This window comes from Podarcis cretensis (assembly GCF_951804945.1).
Source record: "Podarcis cretensis genome assembly, chromosome: 13".
In the NCBI taxonomy this organism is placed as follows: domain Eukaryota; kingdom Metazoa; phylum Chordata; class Lepidosauria; order Squamata; family Lacertidae; genus Podarcis; species Podarcis cretensis.
This window is the reverse complement of record NC_137182.1, coordinates 49,526,134-49,544,600: the sequence shown is the minus strand read 5'-3', so window position 1 is coordinate 49,544,600 and position 18,467 is coordinate 49,526,134. Positions and strand designations below refer to the sequence as shown.

Genomic DNA, 18,467 nt, shown 5'->3' with positions numbered 1-18,467 from the left:
CAGTGATCTGGGTGCTGTAGATATGCATTGCTGCACTTGTATGTAGAGGAGGTTGTGGGGATCTAGAACTCTTCATTTTCCTATGCAGCTTTCCCAGAAAGCTTTGGATATATTTGTTCACCTTCTGAGGATAGTCTAGAGCTATCATGGGATATATTGGTACAATAGCTTGACACCATGTGTCCCCCACTGTGATATGTAGTTCAACAAAAACCCATATAATACCTTATTTTTTAAAAGGTTGAAAATTCACCCTGACACACACACACACACACACCACTGTCTTTTGGGGCCTTCTTGCTGAAATCAACAGGACTTAAGTTATTAGTAAATTGCCCCATTGTTTTCACTGGGTCCTATGTTCAGTTGCACTCCTAACCCCACTTACCTGGGAGCAAGACCCACTGAATTCAATAGGGTTTACTTCTGAGTAGAATTAGTCCAAAACCATGCCCAGATGTGAAGTAGGACAATATCATGTTCCCAAAAGGAACATGTTTTGTTTACCAAATTGAAAGGAGTGAACACTCACACATTTGAAGAAGAGCATTTCAAGATTTAGCAACTTTCTATAATAAGGTGCATCACAATATTGTGGCAATGTGGTCATGCAGTTTGGCACACTGTTGGCACAGATTTTTATGGGGAATGGCTGCCATCTACTGGACAAGCTAAAGAGCAAAGAATCCTATTCACTGTGACTAACAATAGCTGCTGCTTTTCCCTTTCCTTAGCAACATAACAATGAGCGATAACTGGGTTAAACAAAGAAGTCTCCCCATCTGACCCTAGGCGGGAAAGAGCTGGTCTTCCCTGGTTGCTCTTTCAGAAAGAGGTGACTACATAAATTAAATACTTTCTGTTGCAGAAGAGTTTTGCATGTGAATAAGAAAGCCAACACACAGACTTGGATGTAGGCATTGTAGTGTTTACTGTGCTCTTCTTTCTGATGATGGCTCCTCTGCAGGCAAGACCAAGGAAGCCCTGGGCCTAGTTGTCTACCATCACTCAACCAACCCAACTCTACAGTTTGCTGGGCCTTAGAATGGCCTCCTTCATCTCTTCTGTTCTTCAGCTGCTGGACAGCTCCTCTCAACCTCACAAAGGGCTGATCCACATCCACTGTGCATGTAATACTAATTTAAAACATACCACTTCCCCCAAAGGCTCATGTGGACTGTAGTAGCTACAATATTCAGCAAACTACAGTTCCCAGGATTCTTTGAGGGAAGTCATGTGTCTTAGATATGCCCCAGATATGCTTTGAGCCTGGCTGTTCTGGAGGGAAGATGAGGGGAAGGGAAGCATTGTCAGTATAAGCGTTTGGTTTTTTTGTAATTAACATATATGCTGTAAGTATATGTTTCATGAAGTTTAATAAAAATAATAAACACCCCTCACAAAACACCAATAGGATTGAGTCTTGCATGTACTATACTTAAGTGAGACAGTGTGGTGTAGTGATTAAGAGCGGCGGACTCGTAATCTGGTGAACCGGGTTTGATTCCCCGCTCCTCCACATGCAGCTGCTGGGTGACCTTGGGCTAGTCACACTTCTCTGAAGTCACTCAGCCTCACTCACCTCACAGAGTGCTTGGGGGAGGAAGGGAAAGGAGGTTGCTAGCCACTTTGAGACTCCTTAGGTTAGTGATAAAGTGGGATATCAAATCCAAACTCCTCCTCCTCCTCCTCCTCCTCCTCCTCCTCCTCCTCCTCCTCCTCTTCTTCTTCTTCTTCTTTGAGCCCCTTGTACATTTTACTTATGAGGTTGTACACCTTCCTGTTCACCAGAAAAATGGCAAATTCTGTAATACGGAAATACGGATTATGCTGCAAATTCTGCAGTATGGAAGTGCAGTACGGAAGTTCATTATGCATACTGAGAGAATAAGCATGCATTCATTTGCATGGCTTATGATTAAGCTGGGCTTTGAATTGTCTTCACTTCAAGGCATGTGTAGAATTTTGCAGTAAGGATTTAGCAATACTCCTGTGTCATTTTTAAATTATCATGACAAAGGCCAAGTTGCTAGCCAAACTATGGTGGTGGCTTTCACAGGAAGAATGGTATATCCCAACAGAACAGAGTCTGAGGGCCCACGATAGCTTTGCACCACAGAGGAAACAAGTAGTATGATGCAAAATTGGTAAATTTGCGTTTGGTGTGAACTGAATCCTCCTCCCTTTATAACAAAGATGGCGCTGTGGGTTAAAGCCTCAGCACCTAGGACTTGCTGACTGAAAGGTCGGCAGTTCGAATCCCTGTGGCGGGGTGCGCTCCCGCTGCTCGGTCCCAGCGCCTGCCAACCTAGCAGTTCGAAAGCACCTCCGGGTGCAAGTAGATAAATAGGGACCACTTACCAGCGGGAAGGTAAACGGCGTTTCCGTGTGCGGCTCTGGCTCTCCAGAGCAGCGATGTCACGCTGGCCACGTGACCCGGAAGTGTCTCCGGACAGCGCTGGCCCCTGGCCTCTTGAGTGAGATGGGCGCACAACCCCAGAGTCTGTCAAGACTGGCCCGTACGGGCAGGGTTACCTTTACCTTTACCTTTAACAAAGTAAAATGACCTAAAGGCAGATGGTGAAAACTGATAGACAGAAGTCGAGTTCTCCCAGATAGTTCAGATGCTGCTCCTAAATTCTGTTGCTCTAATCATACAAAGAGGAAAGTCACCTCATGGTTCCTTTTCCACCTGAAACAAATTGAAATCCCCCCTCCATATTTCTATTTGGCAAGCCTTCTTCAGTGGGCAGCATTGTGGGCGGGTCCTGGGGTCTCACCTGTAAACCAGAAAATGGCAGGCTGGATCATATGCCTGCCATATCCAATCATGGTGGGGCTGTGAGGGTGTGTATCTGGGCGTGGAAACAACTGCCCAATGGTGGCACTTGGCTCCACACCCAGGGCCAGGATAAATTCCAGCTCTCCCTGGTCATTCGGCCTCCTTTTGTTTGGCAAGGCCCAACTGAGCTGATTTTCAAGAACACAGCGGGTGAAAGTGTCTCCTTGTTGCTCCATCTACTAAATAGTTATTCTGGTAATTATTTAATTGGTCTCATCCCATCTGCCCTATCACCCTCATGGGCCTTTACCAGCTTCCTCCTTTAATAGTATGGGCAGAAACCAGAATCACATGGGCTTCCTGTGTGAGAATAAATTTGGATGCAGAGAGCGAAGAGAATACTGCAGAGTCAAGAGGAACTCATGTCAAGATGAATAAGCAGATGAACAGAAAGTTATATATGAGTGTACTTGGATTGCTGATCATCTGAATATACTAGAATTCCTCCTGGTTTTGAAGATCACTGTTTTGTTTTGTGTTTTGTTTTGTTTTGTTTTGTTTTGTATTTAATAGACAATTTGGCATCTGCACCTTGGTGTTTTTTGATGAATCACCTGGATTGAAAAGGTTTCGGATTGAGAGAGAACCACACTAATTTGCCCCTGGAGAACTTCAGAACCATCAGCAGGTGAGCTGAGTTGTCCTTACTGTTCTGACCCTCACTGATTTTTCTGTATGAGCTGAACTATTGCTCCCTCAACTCCCTACTGATTCTCTAAGATCTGTGTTAGGGATAAGTGTTAGGGATATGGGATGTAAATATGCTTATTCAAATTACAGCCAAGAGTTGGACAGCAATATTCATTCTCTCTCTCTCTCTCTTAGTATAATACATGACCCTCCAGATGTGGAAAATCATGTAGCTAAATAAAAATATTCATGTGTGTATTTAAGAAGCGGGAGAGCAAAAAAAAACATTTGCTTGGCCCACCTTCATTCCAGATAAGCAGTTGCTTTGCAGATGTACAATCAGCATGTTATAATGTCATAGAATCATAGAACTGTGGAGCTGGAAGGGACCCCAAGGGTCATCTAGCCCAGTCCCATGTGAACTGCTACCGTTCCTTCTCCTTTGGTGTCTTTTCTTTGTGAGCATGGATGATTTTACTAGGGTGCGAAGAATACGACCAATTTAAGAATAAGAAAAATCCGGGGGGAGAAACAAGAGAACTGAGGAGTTCAGTCTTTGCCCGGAATCAGCACGGACGCAAGGTAATTCACGGAGCGGAGTAAAAGGAGAGAAAATGCCCTAGCGTTGTTTCTTTGTTTCCCTGAAGGACTTTAACTCATAATTTACAAAGTAACCAAAGGGAAGGACACTCAATATCAATATCAATATCAATATCAATATCAATATCAATATTAAGAGACTGTTTGACTTAAACAGGGGACAGAAAGTACAATTTATAAGCGGGAAACACCCAATGAACTGAGGGAGGTAAAGAAAGGAAACTCCCTCTCTAGGCAATTAATGAGCAAAGAGCAAAGAACAAAGCCAATGAAAGCGGAAAGCGTGTTACAATGCTACTCCCAGGATCCACAGTGATGCATTCCTCTACAAAAAAACAACAACATTGACTGTGAAATTGAAATCATGAGGGATACCATGTAAGCCTCCACTCCAAATATTGATGGAGCACTCCTCAGAAATTTGGAGAGGATATGGGATGTTTCTTCTCACAAAAGAATATAGACAGATTAATACAATGTGAATTTATTTAAGTATGTGATCTCAGTATGCAATCTATGAACGTGGGACTGTACATGTTGCTACTCTCTGATACACAGCATTGTTCCTCAGCGCTTTATATTTTGTCCCCAGCATCAACCTAGGGAAGACAATGAGATCTCTTCTGATGCAATAGGATCTCTTCTGGTATTTTTCATCTGGCCACTTTTTAATTTTAAGTACAGTGGTATCTCGGGTTAAGTACTTAATTCGTTCCAGAGGTCCATTCTTAACCTGAAACTGTTCTTAATCTGAAGCACCACTTTAGCTAATGGGGCCTCCTGCTGCTGCCGTGCTGCCGCTGCACAATTTCTGTTCTCATCCTGAAGCAAAGTTCTTAACCCGAGGTAATATTTCTGGGTTAGCGGAGTCTGTAACCTGAAGCGTATGTAACCCGAGGTTTTTCTTATAAATTTCATCGTTACAAAGCCACAACCCAGCATTGGTGGGTTTGATAAATCAATGAATGCAATTTTCCTTGGTCTGCTGGATGGAGTTTTAGGCTTGAATAGTGTCATTGTCAGGCATCCCCAAACTCAGCCCTCCAGATGTTTTGGGACTACAATTCCCATCATCCCTGACCACTGGTCCTGTTAGCTAGGGATGGTGGGAGTTGTAGTCCTGAGTTTGGGGATGCCTGGTCATTGTGGTAGTTCCTATAGCCATGACACACTCTTTATCCCAGGCAGATGTTGGTGGATTTCAATTCCCATCATTTCCTAGCCATGCTGGCAGGTGCTGATTGGAACTGGAATCCAGAAACATCTGGAGGGCTGCATCGGACAGAATCCATGCCCCCGATTTCCTTTAACAGGATACCCTTAATGAGGAAGGGCAGGCGGAGGCTACTCCCTCCCCTCCATCCAAACAAAAGCTAACCTCACAAACTTTTGACCATAACTTCAAGGTAGGCAAAAACCAAATGGCTGGAGCCAATCTGCCAAGTGGAAAAAATCCCAAAAATATGATGACCAAAATTAGCCCATAGCAAGGTCGTAGCACAGCAAAGCAGAAGAAGAGGCACGGGATGGGAGGTCTGGTCAAGGGCGTGAGAGGACAATCTCCCCACTACACCATGGTTTAAATGGTGGTTTAAACCATGGATGGCCCCACCCCCATCAGTGCTGATTGGTCACCAGGGGGCGCCCCTTGAGCGGGGCCCTGCCTAGCACTGACGGTGTGGACAAGCAGCGGTGAGGAAGGCATCAGTCTCCATCCCTGGGCCAGATCACCGGGAGGGCCCGGGGCTCAGGACCCAGCCGCAACACCGCCCACCGAATCAGGTGAGCGGACCTATCAAACCATCTGATGGAACATGACTTCATAGTTCTTCATCTATATTGGAGGTGTGTCTTCAATGACTTCAGTGGAATTTGACTTCATTGCGTGCTATCATGAAGGCATTTTGCTGGTATTTACATAAAAGACAAATGCTTTAATCAACTTGACAGTTAGCTCCATCTATTGGAGACATATAGCCAGTAGTTCCTGAGCAGGTGGTTGAGAATGACTGTGGTTTTTGTACAGATGCTTGATTGCTCTGGCTCACTGTGCCGCGCACAGTAGTATACTGCTGTGTCTGCAGTTTCCAGGGACCTAAACTGAAGATATACTTCATTTTTGGAGGTGTCCCTGGTGATGCTGATTCGACTTCCAAATGTTGGGCTGTATGTGGTGCCAGCACCATCTTCTGTGTCCTCAATATCCCCCATCCATTTCAGACCCTTCCCTGGAGGCTGCTGGATCCAATTCCAATAATAATCACCAACTTGAACCCCAGAAACTGCACAGGTCAGTTTGAAGGAGTCTCCGGGCTTCGCCAGTCCTGGACCAGACTCGATTATCTGTAGAGTGGAAGACATACCTACAAAAGAATGCAGAAGTTGTGTTATAATTGGGAACCTCTTTGTGTTCTACTCAACATTTTGGTTTTATACAAAGGATAAATCCTCACCAGGAGAGAAGCTCAGGAGAATGAAAAAAAGCAACGGGAAACTCATCTTTCTTTCTTTCTTTCTTTCTTTCTTTCTTTCTTTCTTTCTTTCTTTCTTTCTTAAGAAGCAATGCTGGATGGTGCTATTTAAGCACAAAGGGCCTGGTCAGGTGATTTGCATAGAGGGTGTTCAGTCACATCTGGTCCTGCACTTAAGAAGCAGAGCGGATGAGATAAGACATGCTTACGGGAATGACTCCAGTCAAGGGGTCATGGGGCTGGGGGAGACACTCCCCAGTTGTTGCCTTCTACCCTAATTGCAGCTTTCATTCACAGTGCATTGTACCTTGCACCCCTAATGATGTTCTTTTTAGGAGCATAGGAAGCAGCCTTATACCTTGTAAGTCCAGTGTCCTTCTATCACAGTATTTCATTGCTGGCTTGTGTGACAGGGCTCCTTTTGATGCCATTCACCCTCCCAGTATCATTCCAGTATATTTGGGGGTGGGCAGACAGGATGGCTGCTGCAACAACGTAAGAATAGTGAGGTTCTTCCCACTGCAGGGCTCTATAGCAGTTATTGTCATTATTATTTTCATTATTATGATATATACTCAAGGCAGCTTACAAACAAGAACCACTAAATACATCAAGAAATCAAACCTTAAAATACAATTGAACATTGATACAATTTAAACCAGGCACCCCCAAACTCGGCTCTCATCATCCCTAGCTAACAGGACCAGTGGTCAGGGATGATGGGAATTGTAGTCCTAAAACAGCTGGCAGGCCGAGTTTGGGGATGCCTGATTTAAACTATGTACATACAGGCAACATGCGCCCCCTTGCACACATTCAATATGTGTGCTACCATGCACATGTGCATCAAGCTGAACGCAGAAGTGACCTGAAAATGCCACAAAAAGTGGTGGAATGGGGTAGGACGGGGGTGGAATGGGGTGTTTGCAATGGTGCTTTTTCAATGGTGTTTCAAGGATACACGATTTCACTGATGCATGCGATGCCTTGGAACGTAACCCCCATGTAAATGGGAGATTGCCTGTATATGAAATCTGTTTAGAACATATCAATAATTTCAGTAAAAATGGCAGTGTGCCAGCCCTTTCCACTGCAGCTGCAGTAAACTCAACCCCCCACAAACCATCAAACGTTTTTCTTCTCCTCAAATCGTTTGGCTCACATTGGATATCAAGGAGGGGCAAGTGACCTTGCACTTGGGTTGTTCTTTCAGGCTTCCCATTAGGGCTTCTGGTTGGCCACTGTCAGAGGCTGAACTAGATGGACCTTTGGCATGATCCAAATTTTAAAGGTGGTTTTGCTGTGCTTTGTCTTGTTCACAGTTACAAAGCTGCGTGACTTTTTTGGATGTATCTGTGACTTCGAGATTAAAACGCAGTTGAATATAAATAAGGATGACAGTGCAACTCAGAATCACTTGGTATGATCAGTCGGTTGGGTGAAAAGGAAGATAATGGGTAACTCAAAGTCAATACTCTCCCTTTAATCACAACCTGTTTAAGAATAGAAATAATGTTCACCAATTTCCAGTACTGAGCCAGTTTAACGCAGCATTCAACTCGATGAGAAGTTTCGAAATGAATTTTTAACTTGGCAAAATATATAATCCCCGGCACCAGCACTGAGGACACAAGTGTCTATGGATGACAACCCTCTATGGATGAACATTACCGCTTACAGATTTTAACTGAAGACCCTTTACTGTCATTTTTCTGTTCTCCAATGCTCCACTGATACTGGGTCTCCTCCAGATGTGAGGTGGGATTTAGAGCTGGGTCTCCCGCACCCATCAACTAAATGCCTCATTGACTTGAGCTGCCATTTCTGTTACTTGAGGCATTGAAGTCTATGGACATGAATATCACCGTTAATGTTTTCCCCGCTTTTCTTAGGCAGTTCTCATTCTCTGTCCCCGACTGTTTAACCCGGGATGGGATAAAACACCTGGGAGAGGAAGGGTGGGGAGAATGGAACATGGCATAGGTGTGTTTAAACTGAGGTGCTTTTCTTTTAATGTCACTGTTTTCTAACCACTCCCTCCTTTTTGTACAGGCCTCTGCTTCACTCTGTCCCAATGTGTCTGACTGTTGTACAGTAATGCATGGCTGTGTCTGTAGTTGTCACAGAGCTCAGTCTCAGAAATGACTTGGTTTGTGAAGAATACACAGAGATGCAGCATAGTAGGAGCTTGTAGTCCACCCTCCCATCCATTTGAGCCATATCCCAGGGGGTCTGTCGTACCCAGTGCCACCTGTAGCTGCTTGTCCCAGGGACAAGTGTGCAGATTCACCCCCCCCTCGAATAAAGAGCTGCAGTCCTTATGTGGAAGTCATTACATTTAAGGCCAGGGAGCTCGTAGCTTTGAGGCTCCTTGCCTCCAAGAACCTCTTTTGTGAGACTTTGCAGGTGGTTGTCAGTCTGGCGATTTGAGAGATTGTTGTTTGCTTTGGAAAGGATTGTCTCTGCTGCCACCTGCTAGACAAGGAGAATATAGCTAGGGGCTGGTCTGAGAGGTCATAAAAGCAATTTATTTCATATAGTTTATTAAGCATGGATGACACTGTCATCATAATTGAGCCTAAGAAGTGAGAGGCAATCACTTAATAAAATTTAAAGTGGGAGCTGACTCCATAAAAGTCAAAAAGAAACCTAAGCCAATCCGAGCACAGCGTACCCTCAACACTTCTCAGAATTTCTGCTACCCAAAGAAAGTGGCTGAAGCATTTTGCCCTCAAAGGGGGTGCAGATATTCAGCACAAATTTAGCTGGATTCAATGGATGTCTGTTGGTGACAGGGATCTATCAGTTCCTGGGCCAAGAGGTGGAGTCTGAGGGTGGATCTTGCAGGGATGCTTCCTTGCTTTGGTTCACTGTGTCTCTTGCCTCGCACAGCAAAATACACGGCTGTGTCTGCAGCTGTTGGGGAGCTCAGCTGGAGATACACTTCATTTCTGGAGATGTCCCTGGAGATGCTGACTCGACTTCTCAGTGCTGAATTGATCTCAGTGGTTCCTCCATTTGCAGTGTTGCGAATGAATGCTACCCATTCCAGCCCTTTCTCTGGAGGCTGCCGGATCCAGTTCCAGTAATAATCACTGATTTGAACCCCAGAATCTCTGCAGGTCAGTTTGAAGGACTCCCCAGGTTTCACCAGTCCTGGACCAGACTCAATTATCTGTGGAGTGGAGCAGATACCTACAAAAGAATGCAGAAATTGTGTCATAATCGGGAATCTTTTTTCCATTGGGTTCAACATTTTTGTTTTTATTCCAATGGATAAATCCTCACCAGGGGAGATGCTTAGGACAATGAGGAAAAGCAACATGAAACTCATATCTCCTTCCTTCCTTCCTTCCTTCCTTCCTTCCTTCCTTCCTTCCTTCCTTCCTCTCTCTCTCTCTCTCTCTCTCTCTCTCTCTCTCTCTCTCTCTCTTTAAATTTAGTAAGGAGTGAATGGGACTCAGCCAGGCCAGGGTGTCACACTGGGCAATCCTATTTAAACAGAAGGAGGCTGGTGGAGTGATTTGCCTAGAAGGCGTTCTGTTGTGTCTGGTCCTGCATTTAAGAAGCAAAGAGCAAAGGAGACTCAGTCGCAAGAATGACTCCAAGCGATGGATTGGGTGGGTGGGTAGGGGCTCCCCCAAATTTTGCCTTTTACCGAATTGCTCTTCCACCATTCATTCATGGCAGACTTTCCTCACTTAAGCAAGTTCTTTTATGAATATAGGAAGCCACCTACGAGTTCTTTTAGGAGGATCAGAAAATTGCCTAGTAAGTCCATCTAGCTTAGTGTAGCTTCCACTGACTGGCAGCAGCTCTCCAAGATTTCTAACTGAGAAGAGGACCCCCCCACCCCCAAAATATTGTCTTCTATCTTAATTGCTCTTCCAGCTTTCATTCATGGTGCACTGTATTTATCCTACCTAAGGACATTATTTTAGGAGCATAGGACACCTCCGTATGCCTAGTAAGACCACTGTCCATCTAGTTCAGTGATGTCTACACTGACTGGCAGGAGCTTTCCTTTTTTAAAAAAAAATTATTGAATGATTTTATTTTACAAAAAACAATACAGCCATACTACCACTAAATATAATTAAGAAATAAAAATTACATACATCGATATTTAATTTGTTATTTGTTATTTACCGTCTTATTTCCTCCCAAACATTGCATACAACAACACACATATGTGCAGACACCCACACACCCACACACCCACACACAAAATGATGATAATGAAAGTAAATATTTTTCCCCCTTTTATCTTCCAAAATCTTCTCTTCAACTCTGACTTCCTGTCAAGTCCCTTTGCATATACTTTATCTTACATTTGAATGTACACAAAACAATAAACCTTTCTATATATTTTTTTCTAATACATTCTGAAAACATAACAAACCCTTAATTGTTGTCCACCTCCTTTTAATTCCTTTATCACTCGAATGCTAGCATGGAGTCAAAACTATTATTGTATTTTTGAACATATCTTCTATAACCATCCCATTTTTCCGCTAATTTTTGCTTTGAGTTTCCTCTGAGTTTACTAGTCAGTTGAGCCGTCTCCACCAATTCCTGTAATCTGATTTCCCAGTCTGTTATTTTTGGAGCCTCGTGATCTTTCCATCCCTTGGCCACAAGTATATGAGCCGCTGTTGTTGCATACAAGAATACCTCTCTTAGAGTTTTTGGGATCTCTTTATCTAAAATACTTAATAGAAATGCCTCCGGTTTTTTAGTAAAAGTTATCCCCATCATCTTTTTTAATTCATCGTATATTTTCCCCCCAAAAATCTTAATCTTTTCACACATCCACCACATGTGGATCATGTCACCGTTATTTCCTCCACATCTCCAACAAGCATTCGCCAAATTTTTATACATTCTTGATAATCTGGAAGGAGTGAGGTACCACCTATGAGCCATTTTCATCATGTTCTCTCTTATATGAAACTGCAATCTCTCCCAGGGATTGAATGTGGGACTTTCTGTGCACTAAGCTGTACCAGTCAGCCACAGCCCTTCCAATGACTTTGCTCCATTAAGTAGATATTTCTGAATCAAACAATCAACACTCGCTGGGTTTTCAGGACTGAATGAAATGAATGAAAATGGTCTCGCTTTATCACTCTTTCCTCCACTCTCACAGGGTTTGCCATTTGTGCTGCAGGCTGTTGTCACTGTCTAAAAAGGCAGTTTCCCCGCTAAGCCTTGAGTTGTGTCTCATCCACTCATCAATGGCTCTTGGGAGCTTAGGGTCTCCATGATTTTAGCAGTTGATTTTGTGGTTGAAGGCATGGATTCTGCAGCATGAGAATCTCCCCCATATCCTGTTTCTCTTTTCTTAATGCATTTCTCCTTCCTTGCAGCAGTTTGTGTCAACCTGAGAAGTTGAGAGTGGACAGGAAGGAGCACAGTTTCGGTGTTTCCAAAATTATGTGCTTTCTTTTAAGCAGAACTGAGCATCCATAGTACATTGCTTTCTATTTTCTAACCACTTCCTCCTTTTTGTACAGGCCTCTGCTTCAATATGTCCCACTGTGCCTGTTGCACAGTAATACATGGCTGTGTCTGCAGCTATCACAGCGCTCAGTCTCAGAAAGTACTTGGTTTGGGAAGAATCCACAGAGATGGTGATTCGGTTTTGGAATGATGCAGCGTAGTACGATCTTGCAGTCCACCCTCCCATCCATTCAAGCCCTTTCCCAGGGCTTTGTCGTACCCAGTGCCACCAGTAGCTGCTTGTCACAGAGCGCCCAGTGACCGTACAGGTCAGCTCAAGGGTCTCTCCTGGTCTCACTGTTCCTGGTTCAGATTCCTTCAATGTGACCTGGGAGAAAACACCTGAAGGGATTTGGGGGGAGGGAAAGAAAAGGAAAACCAGAGTTAGGCAGTAGGCCCCGCAAGAACTTTAAGGCTGTTTCTTGCACAGTTTTATCATTGCTCGTTTAATCCAAAACACATGGGTCATGTGAATTGTTATACCATTAAATATCCTATCTAATATTCAGAATAGTTCATTTGATAAGATGTGGAAGGGTTGGAGAATGTTTTAGGAGATACTTACCTGGGAGCAGGGCCAAGAGGAAGAGGGGGACCAAGAGCAGCAGCATGGTTATTTTATTTTATCCTGAGAGGAGAAAAGTAATAAAAGGAAGGAAAAACAATAATGCTGGAATGGAGGCAGCCTTTCTCCTCAGCTGCAATGAAGCTAAATTACCAAGGAGCCTGTTATTTGAATTTGGGAGGCAGTGAGAGAATTTGCATAATGTAAAAAAGGCCACACATAATAAAAGCAAGAGCACCATTTAGAGCCTATAGGTGTCAGTATTACTTCTTGTGTTGAGATGAGCACATTAAGTGGATGTCTATGTAAGCATACAACATAAATATCTATCATATCCTCCAACATTACCCTTGGGATGTGTGTCTTTTGGTATGGTGCTGCCGTGTGAGTTAGTTGGCTTGCATGAGAGTGCGACACCACTGCAAGCACAAGTGCCGGCTTATCCTTCCCCCCAAGCTCGGTGGGGCTGGAGGGGGGAAATGTGACATTCTGGGACCATCAGAAGCAGGGATGGCTTCTATTATTCCGTGATGCCCCAGGACACTTGAAAGGGTATGTAATATAATACTATGGGGAAAAAGATGGAACAGTGCAAAATGACACAAGACACCCATCGAGGAGTGGAGGAGAGCACAGATCAGATTGTGCTGCAGCATCCACGAAGCCATAGCAATGAAACTGTTTCTTGATGCCCTTTGCTTGTGATGGGCTGTAGGCTATGTTGGCCTCTGGAGGGGGGCAAGTGTGCAGATCCATTTCACACCCCTTCCAATAAAGAGTTGCAGTCCTTATGTGGAAGTCATTACATGTAAGGCCATAAAGCTCATAGCTTTGAGGCTCCTTGCCTCCAAGAACCTCTTTTATGAGACTTTGCAGGTGGTTGTCATTTTGGAGATTTAAGATTGCTGTTTGCTGTGGAAGGGATTGTTTCTGCTGTCAACTGCTTGACAAAGAGAATATAGCTGAGGGCTGGTCTGAGAGGTCATAAAAGCAATTTATTTCATATGGTTTAATAAGCATAGGTGACACTGTCATCATAATTGTGCCTAAGAAGTGAGAGGCAATCACTTAATATAATTTAAAGTGGGAGCTGACTCCATAAAAGACAAAAAGCAACCTAAGCCAATCCAAGCACAGCATACCCTCAACACTTCTCAGAATTTCTGCTGCTGAAAGAATGTGGCTGAACATTACCCTCACCATTTTGCCCTCAAAGGGGGTGCAGATTTTCAGCACAAATTTAGCTGCATTCATTCAATGGCTGTCTGTTGGTGACAGGGATCTATCAGTTCCTGTGCAAGGGGTTGAGTCTGAGGGTAGATCTTGCAGGGATGCTTCCTTGCTTTGGTTCACTGTGTTTCTCGCACAGCAAAATACACTGCTGTGTCTGCAGCTGTTGGGGAGTTCAGCTGGAGATACACTTCATTTCTGGAGATGTCCCTGGAGATGCTGGCTCGACTTCTCAGTGCTGAACTGATATCAGTGGTTCCTCCATTTGCAGTGTTGCGAATAATTGCTATCCATTCCAGCCCTTTCCCTGGAGGCTGCCGGATCCAGTGCCAGAAATAATTATCAAGCTGAACCCCAGAAACTCTGCAGGTCAGTTTGAAGGACTCCCCAGGTTTCACCAGTCCTGGACCAGACTCAATTATCTGTGGAGTGGAGCGGATGCCTACAAAAGAATGCAGAAATTATTTCATAACCGGGAATCTCTCAGCGTTGGGTTCAACTTTTTTGTTTTTATTCTAAAGAATAAATCCTCACCAGAGAAGATGCTTAGGACAATGAGGAAAAGCAAAATGAAACTCATATCTCCTTCCTTCCTTCCTTCCTTCCTTCCTTCCTTCCTTCCTCTCTCTCTCTCTCTCTCTCTCTCTCTCTCTCTCTCTCGCTCTCTCCCTTTTGCCTTTACTCTCTCCCCTTTAGCTTTAGTAAGGAGTGAATGGGACTCAACCAGGCCATGGAGCCACAAAGGACAATGCAATTTAAACAGAAGGAGGTGGGTGGGGTGATTTGCCTAGAGGGCATTCTGTTGTGTCTGGTCCTGCATTTAAGAAGCAAAGAGGAGAAAAGGAGACTCAGTTGCAGGAATGACTCCAAGCAATGGTTGGGGGGCATCTCCTGAAATATTGCCTTTCACTGAATTGCTCTTCCACCTTTCATTCACACTGTACTTTCCTCACTTAAGGAGGTTCTTTTTTAAATATAGGAAGCCTCCTAGTTCTTTTAGGATCCTAGGAAAATTGCCTAGTAAGTCCATCTAGCTTAGTATTACTTAGAATGCCTGGCAGCAGCTGTCCAAGGTTTGTAACTGGGGAGAGGACCTTTTGCAGATGCTTTTTGCTTGTGATTTGCTATGGCCTCTTTGAAGGAGGCAAATATGCAGATCCCTAGAATGTAGAGGGAGAGAGAGTAAAGTGCTCATTAAAAAACATATATTTGTGAAATGTATTAGACTAGGGAAATGTGTGTATTGGGCAATATCACATACAAAAATAAAGAGGTGGCTGTCATGGAGCTCAGCTAGAGGGATAACTCATCCTCTGAATATTCAGTGGAGAATAAGGTAAAGGTACCCCTGCCCGTACGGGCCAGTCTTGACAGACTCTGGGGTTGTGCGCCCATCTCACTTAAGAGGCCAGGGGCCAGCGCTGTCCGGAGACACTTCCGGGTCACGTGGCCAGCGTGACATCGCTGCTCTGGCAAGCCAGAGCCGCACACGGAAACGCCGTTTACCTTCCCGCTGGTAAGCGGTCCCTATTTATCTACTTGCACCCGGAGGTGCTTTCGAACTGCTAGGTTGGCAGGCGCTGGGACCGAGCAGCGGGAGCGCACCCCGCCGCAGGGATTCGAACCGCCGACCTTTCGATCGGCAAGTCCTAGGCGCTGAGGCTTTAACCCACAGCGCCACCTGCGTCCCATCAGTGGAGAATAGTTATGCATAAAAAATGGGTCAGCCATGCAAAAAAATAAAGGCCTGATAAACCAATTTATCTCTCTCCCCCGCACACTAAGGTTACCAGATTTTTTTCAATGAATCCGGGAATACTTTTCAATTTCCTACTAAACAGATGGATTTTGTCAGGGGGCTGATTTGTAAATCGGAGGTTTGTCCCCAGGAAATGGGGACGTCTGGTAACCTTCCCCCACACCTCCAATAAAGAACTTCATTTCTTCTGTGGGAGAGGTTACATGCAAGATCTGAAAGCCAGCTGCCCTCTTAGCTTTGGGGCTCTTTGCTTCAAACAAACTCTCTTGTGGGACTTTGCAGGTGGCTGTGAGTAGTGATTTAAGAGGCTGTTGTTTTCTGTAGGAAGGAACACGGGGTGGTGGGTGAATCTGCCGCCACCTTTTGGACAAGGGGGATTTAGATGAGGGGCCAGTTTCAGATGATCAGTAATAACAACCAAACTCTGTTGGTTATCCCATCATCTGATTGCACTGCTGTTGTTGCTATGGGCTAACAGGTCGGATGCTAGAATGAGAGAAACATCCCACCCTGAATTCTGAAGAGCAGCTTGTTAGTGCAATTCTAGACAGGTCTTCTGAGGAGCAAACTCAATTGATAGAGTGAGCCACAGATATATTAACATTAGTCCAAGGCCTTAAAGTGGGTTTATCCTTCCCATTCACTCCCCATTTTTTCTAGAGTGGGGACTGCACCCACAGAGAAGCAAACCCCATTGAGTTTAATAATAATAATAATAATAATAATAATAATAATAATAATAATTTATTATTTATTATTTATTATTTATTATTTATTATTTATTATTTATTATTTATTATTTATTATTTATTATTTATTATTTATTATTTATTATTTATACCCCGCCCATCTGGCTGGGTTTCCCCAGCTGCTCTGGGTGCCTTCCAACAAAATATTAAAATACAATAGTCTGTTAAAGATTAAAAACTTCCCTAAACAGGGCTGACTTCAGATGTCTGCTAAAAAGAGAACAAATTGTGCCGTTATCCCTTTGTGTTGGGATCAACATTATCAGTTACTCACTAAACAAAAATCCTCACCAGGGAAGATGCCTAGGAGAATGAAAAAAACCAATATGGATCTCATGTCTCTCTGTCTGTCTGTCTGTCTGTCTGTCTATGTCTCTTCTCTTTGTACTGAATGAAAGAGACACAGCCAGGCCATGGAGTAACTTCAGGTGATGCTGTTTAAATAGAAGGGGCCTGGCTGAGAAATTTGCATATGTGGCATTGAGTGAAGAAGCAGAGGGGATAAAAATGGGATGCTCTTGCAGAGAGAACTCCAAGTGGCAGTGTTTGTATTTCATGGTCAAAAAGCATTCTCAGACTAATGATCCATCTAGTTTTGTCCTGTTTGTACTGATGGCTTATCCACACTTACCGGTACCTTTCCTCTGTGCTTTCCAGGCAGGGCCTGTATTTTGGCTTGCACAATGTTGGAAGATGCCACAGGGACGGACACACCTGGCGCAAGATTGTGCCGGCCTGCACCTCATCTCCTGGGGACCAGCGGGGCCTAGCAGAAGGCTGCACCAGTGTGTTTGGTGTTAGGAGATGCTGCAGGGATTGGAGCACCTTTGTTTGTATTACATGGTCAAATAGCATCCTCAGCACAGAGTAATATTTGATATTTGGTTGGAAGCTGCCCAGAGTGGCTGGGGAGACCCATTCAGATGGGAGGGGTATAAATGTGGTCTCCTAAACCTTGGGGGCAACCCAGCACCATTGCCATATGTGCTCTCTCCCACACACTCTCTCTCTGCTCCAGAGGTTTCCCTGTGAAAACCTGCTCTTTACCCCGAGTCAGAGCAAATGACAAACCCTGGAAAACCCACATTGCTTTTTGTTATGTACCTGCTTTAAAGAATGGGTTTTCGTTTGGTTCAAAAAAGATAGCTATAAAGTGTGGACCTGTGCTTCCAAAGTGTGGCGTATGTGTGGCTAAGCCCTGGCTGGCAGTAGCTCTCCAAGGTTTTAGGCGGGAATTCCTTCCCAGTCTTACCTGGAGATGCCTGGGAGTGAATCTGGGATGTTTTTGCCTACTAAGCGGATGCTCTGCCCCTGAGCTACTGCCCTTCCCAAAATTGTTTTGATCTGGATTTGAAGAAGAGTGGAGCAGAAATGTGTTACGGTGAGCAATCGAGCATAAAATATTGAATCTGTGTAGGAGGCCGAATGACTCTGCACAGTTTGTGTCTGGATACTCCATTGCCTTGCCCCAGAGTGCTGCTCTGTCCCTTGCACAGTAATACATAGTGTTGTCTGCAGCTGTGAGGGATCTCAACAGAAGATAGAATTCATTTTTGGAGGCGTCCCTGGTGATACTGATTTGGGAGCTAAACCTGGAACTGTAGTATCCATTTCCTCCCGCAGCCACACTCTGAATGCCGCCCAACCACTCCAGACTTTTCCCTGGCGTCTGTTGGTTCCAGCCCCAGTACCAGCCACTCACTTCAGCACCAGAGACAGCGCAGGTCAGCTGGAGGGACTGTCCGGGCTTCACTGCTCCCAGGCCAGACTGGGTCAGATGCACACTGCAGAAGACACCTGAACAAAGCAAGAGAAATTAGTACCACTCCATGGAGTATCTCTTAGTTCGGTTCATAGGATTGCATCCTAAGACATCAGTTAAGAAATTTTAGGGACGGGAAGTCCTCCAACCTCTTCTCCCTTCTTGATCTCTGAAATGCATCATTGGAAAGGAAGCCTTTTGCTCAACATTGGACTGGGCACTGCGGTCTGCTGAAAGATGGGGGAATTATCCCAAATTATTTGGACCTTTGCCTGATATTGGGAAATTTCTCCCCCTCCCCGAACTCCCTTGCATTATATCACCCATAGTCCATCCTCCCATCCCCAATACTCTAGG

General features: G+C 44.5%; 1 protein-coding gene and 1 gene segment (V, D, J or C); both read right to left on the bottom strand.

Annotated features, from left to right (window-relative positions):
• LOC307201887 (uncharacterized protein) overlaps positions 1 to 18,467 on the bottom strand; it is a 284,712-nt gene that overhangs the window by 83,212 nt on the left and 183,033 nt on the right. The window contains exon 2 of one of the 2 annotated variants that reach the window (XM_079951407.1): positions 17,821 to 18,145. The exons of the other annotated variant lie outside the window; for it this stretch is intronic. Within the exon in view, the coding sequence (XP_079807533.1) occupies positions 17,821 to 18,145 (325 nt within the window). The remainder of the gene's footprint in view (positions 1 to 17,820; positions 18,146 to 18,467) is intronic. 2 annotated transcript variants of the gene reach the window in all.
• Positions 8,795 to 10,531, bottom strand: LOC307201896 (immunoglobulin heavy variable 4-59-like). The segment is given in 2 exons: positions 9,832 to 10,531; positions 8,795 to 9,738 (listed from the first exon to the last, which is right to left on the bottom strand).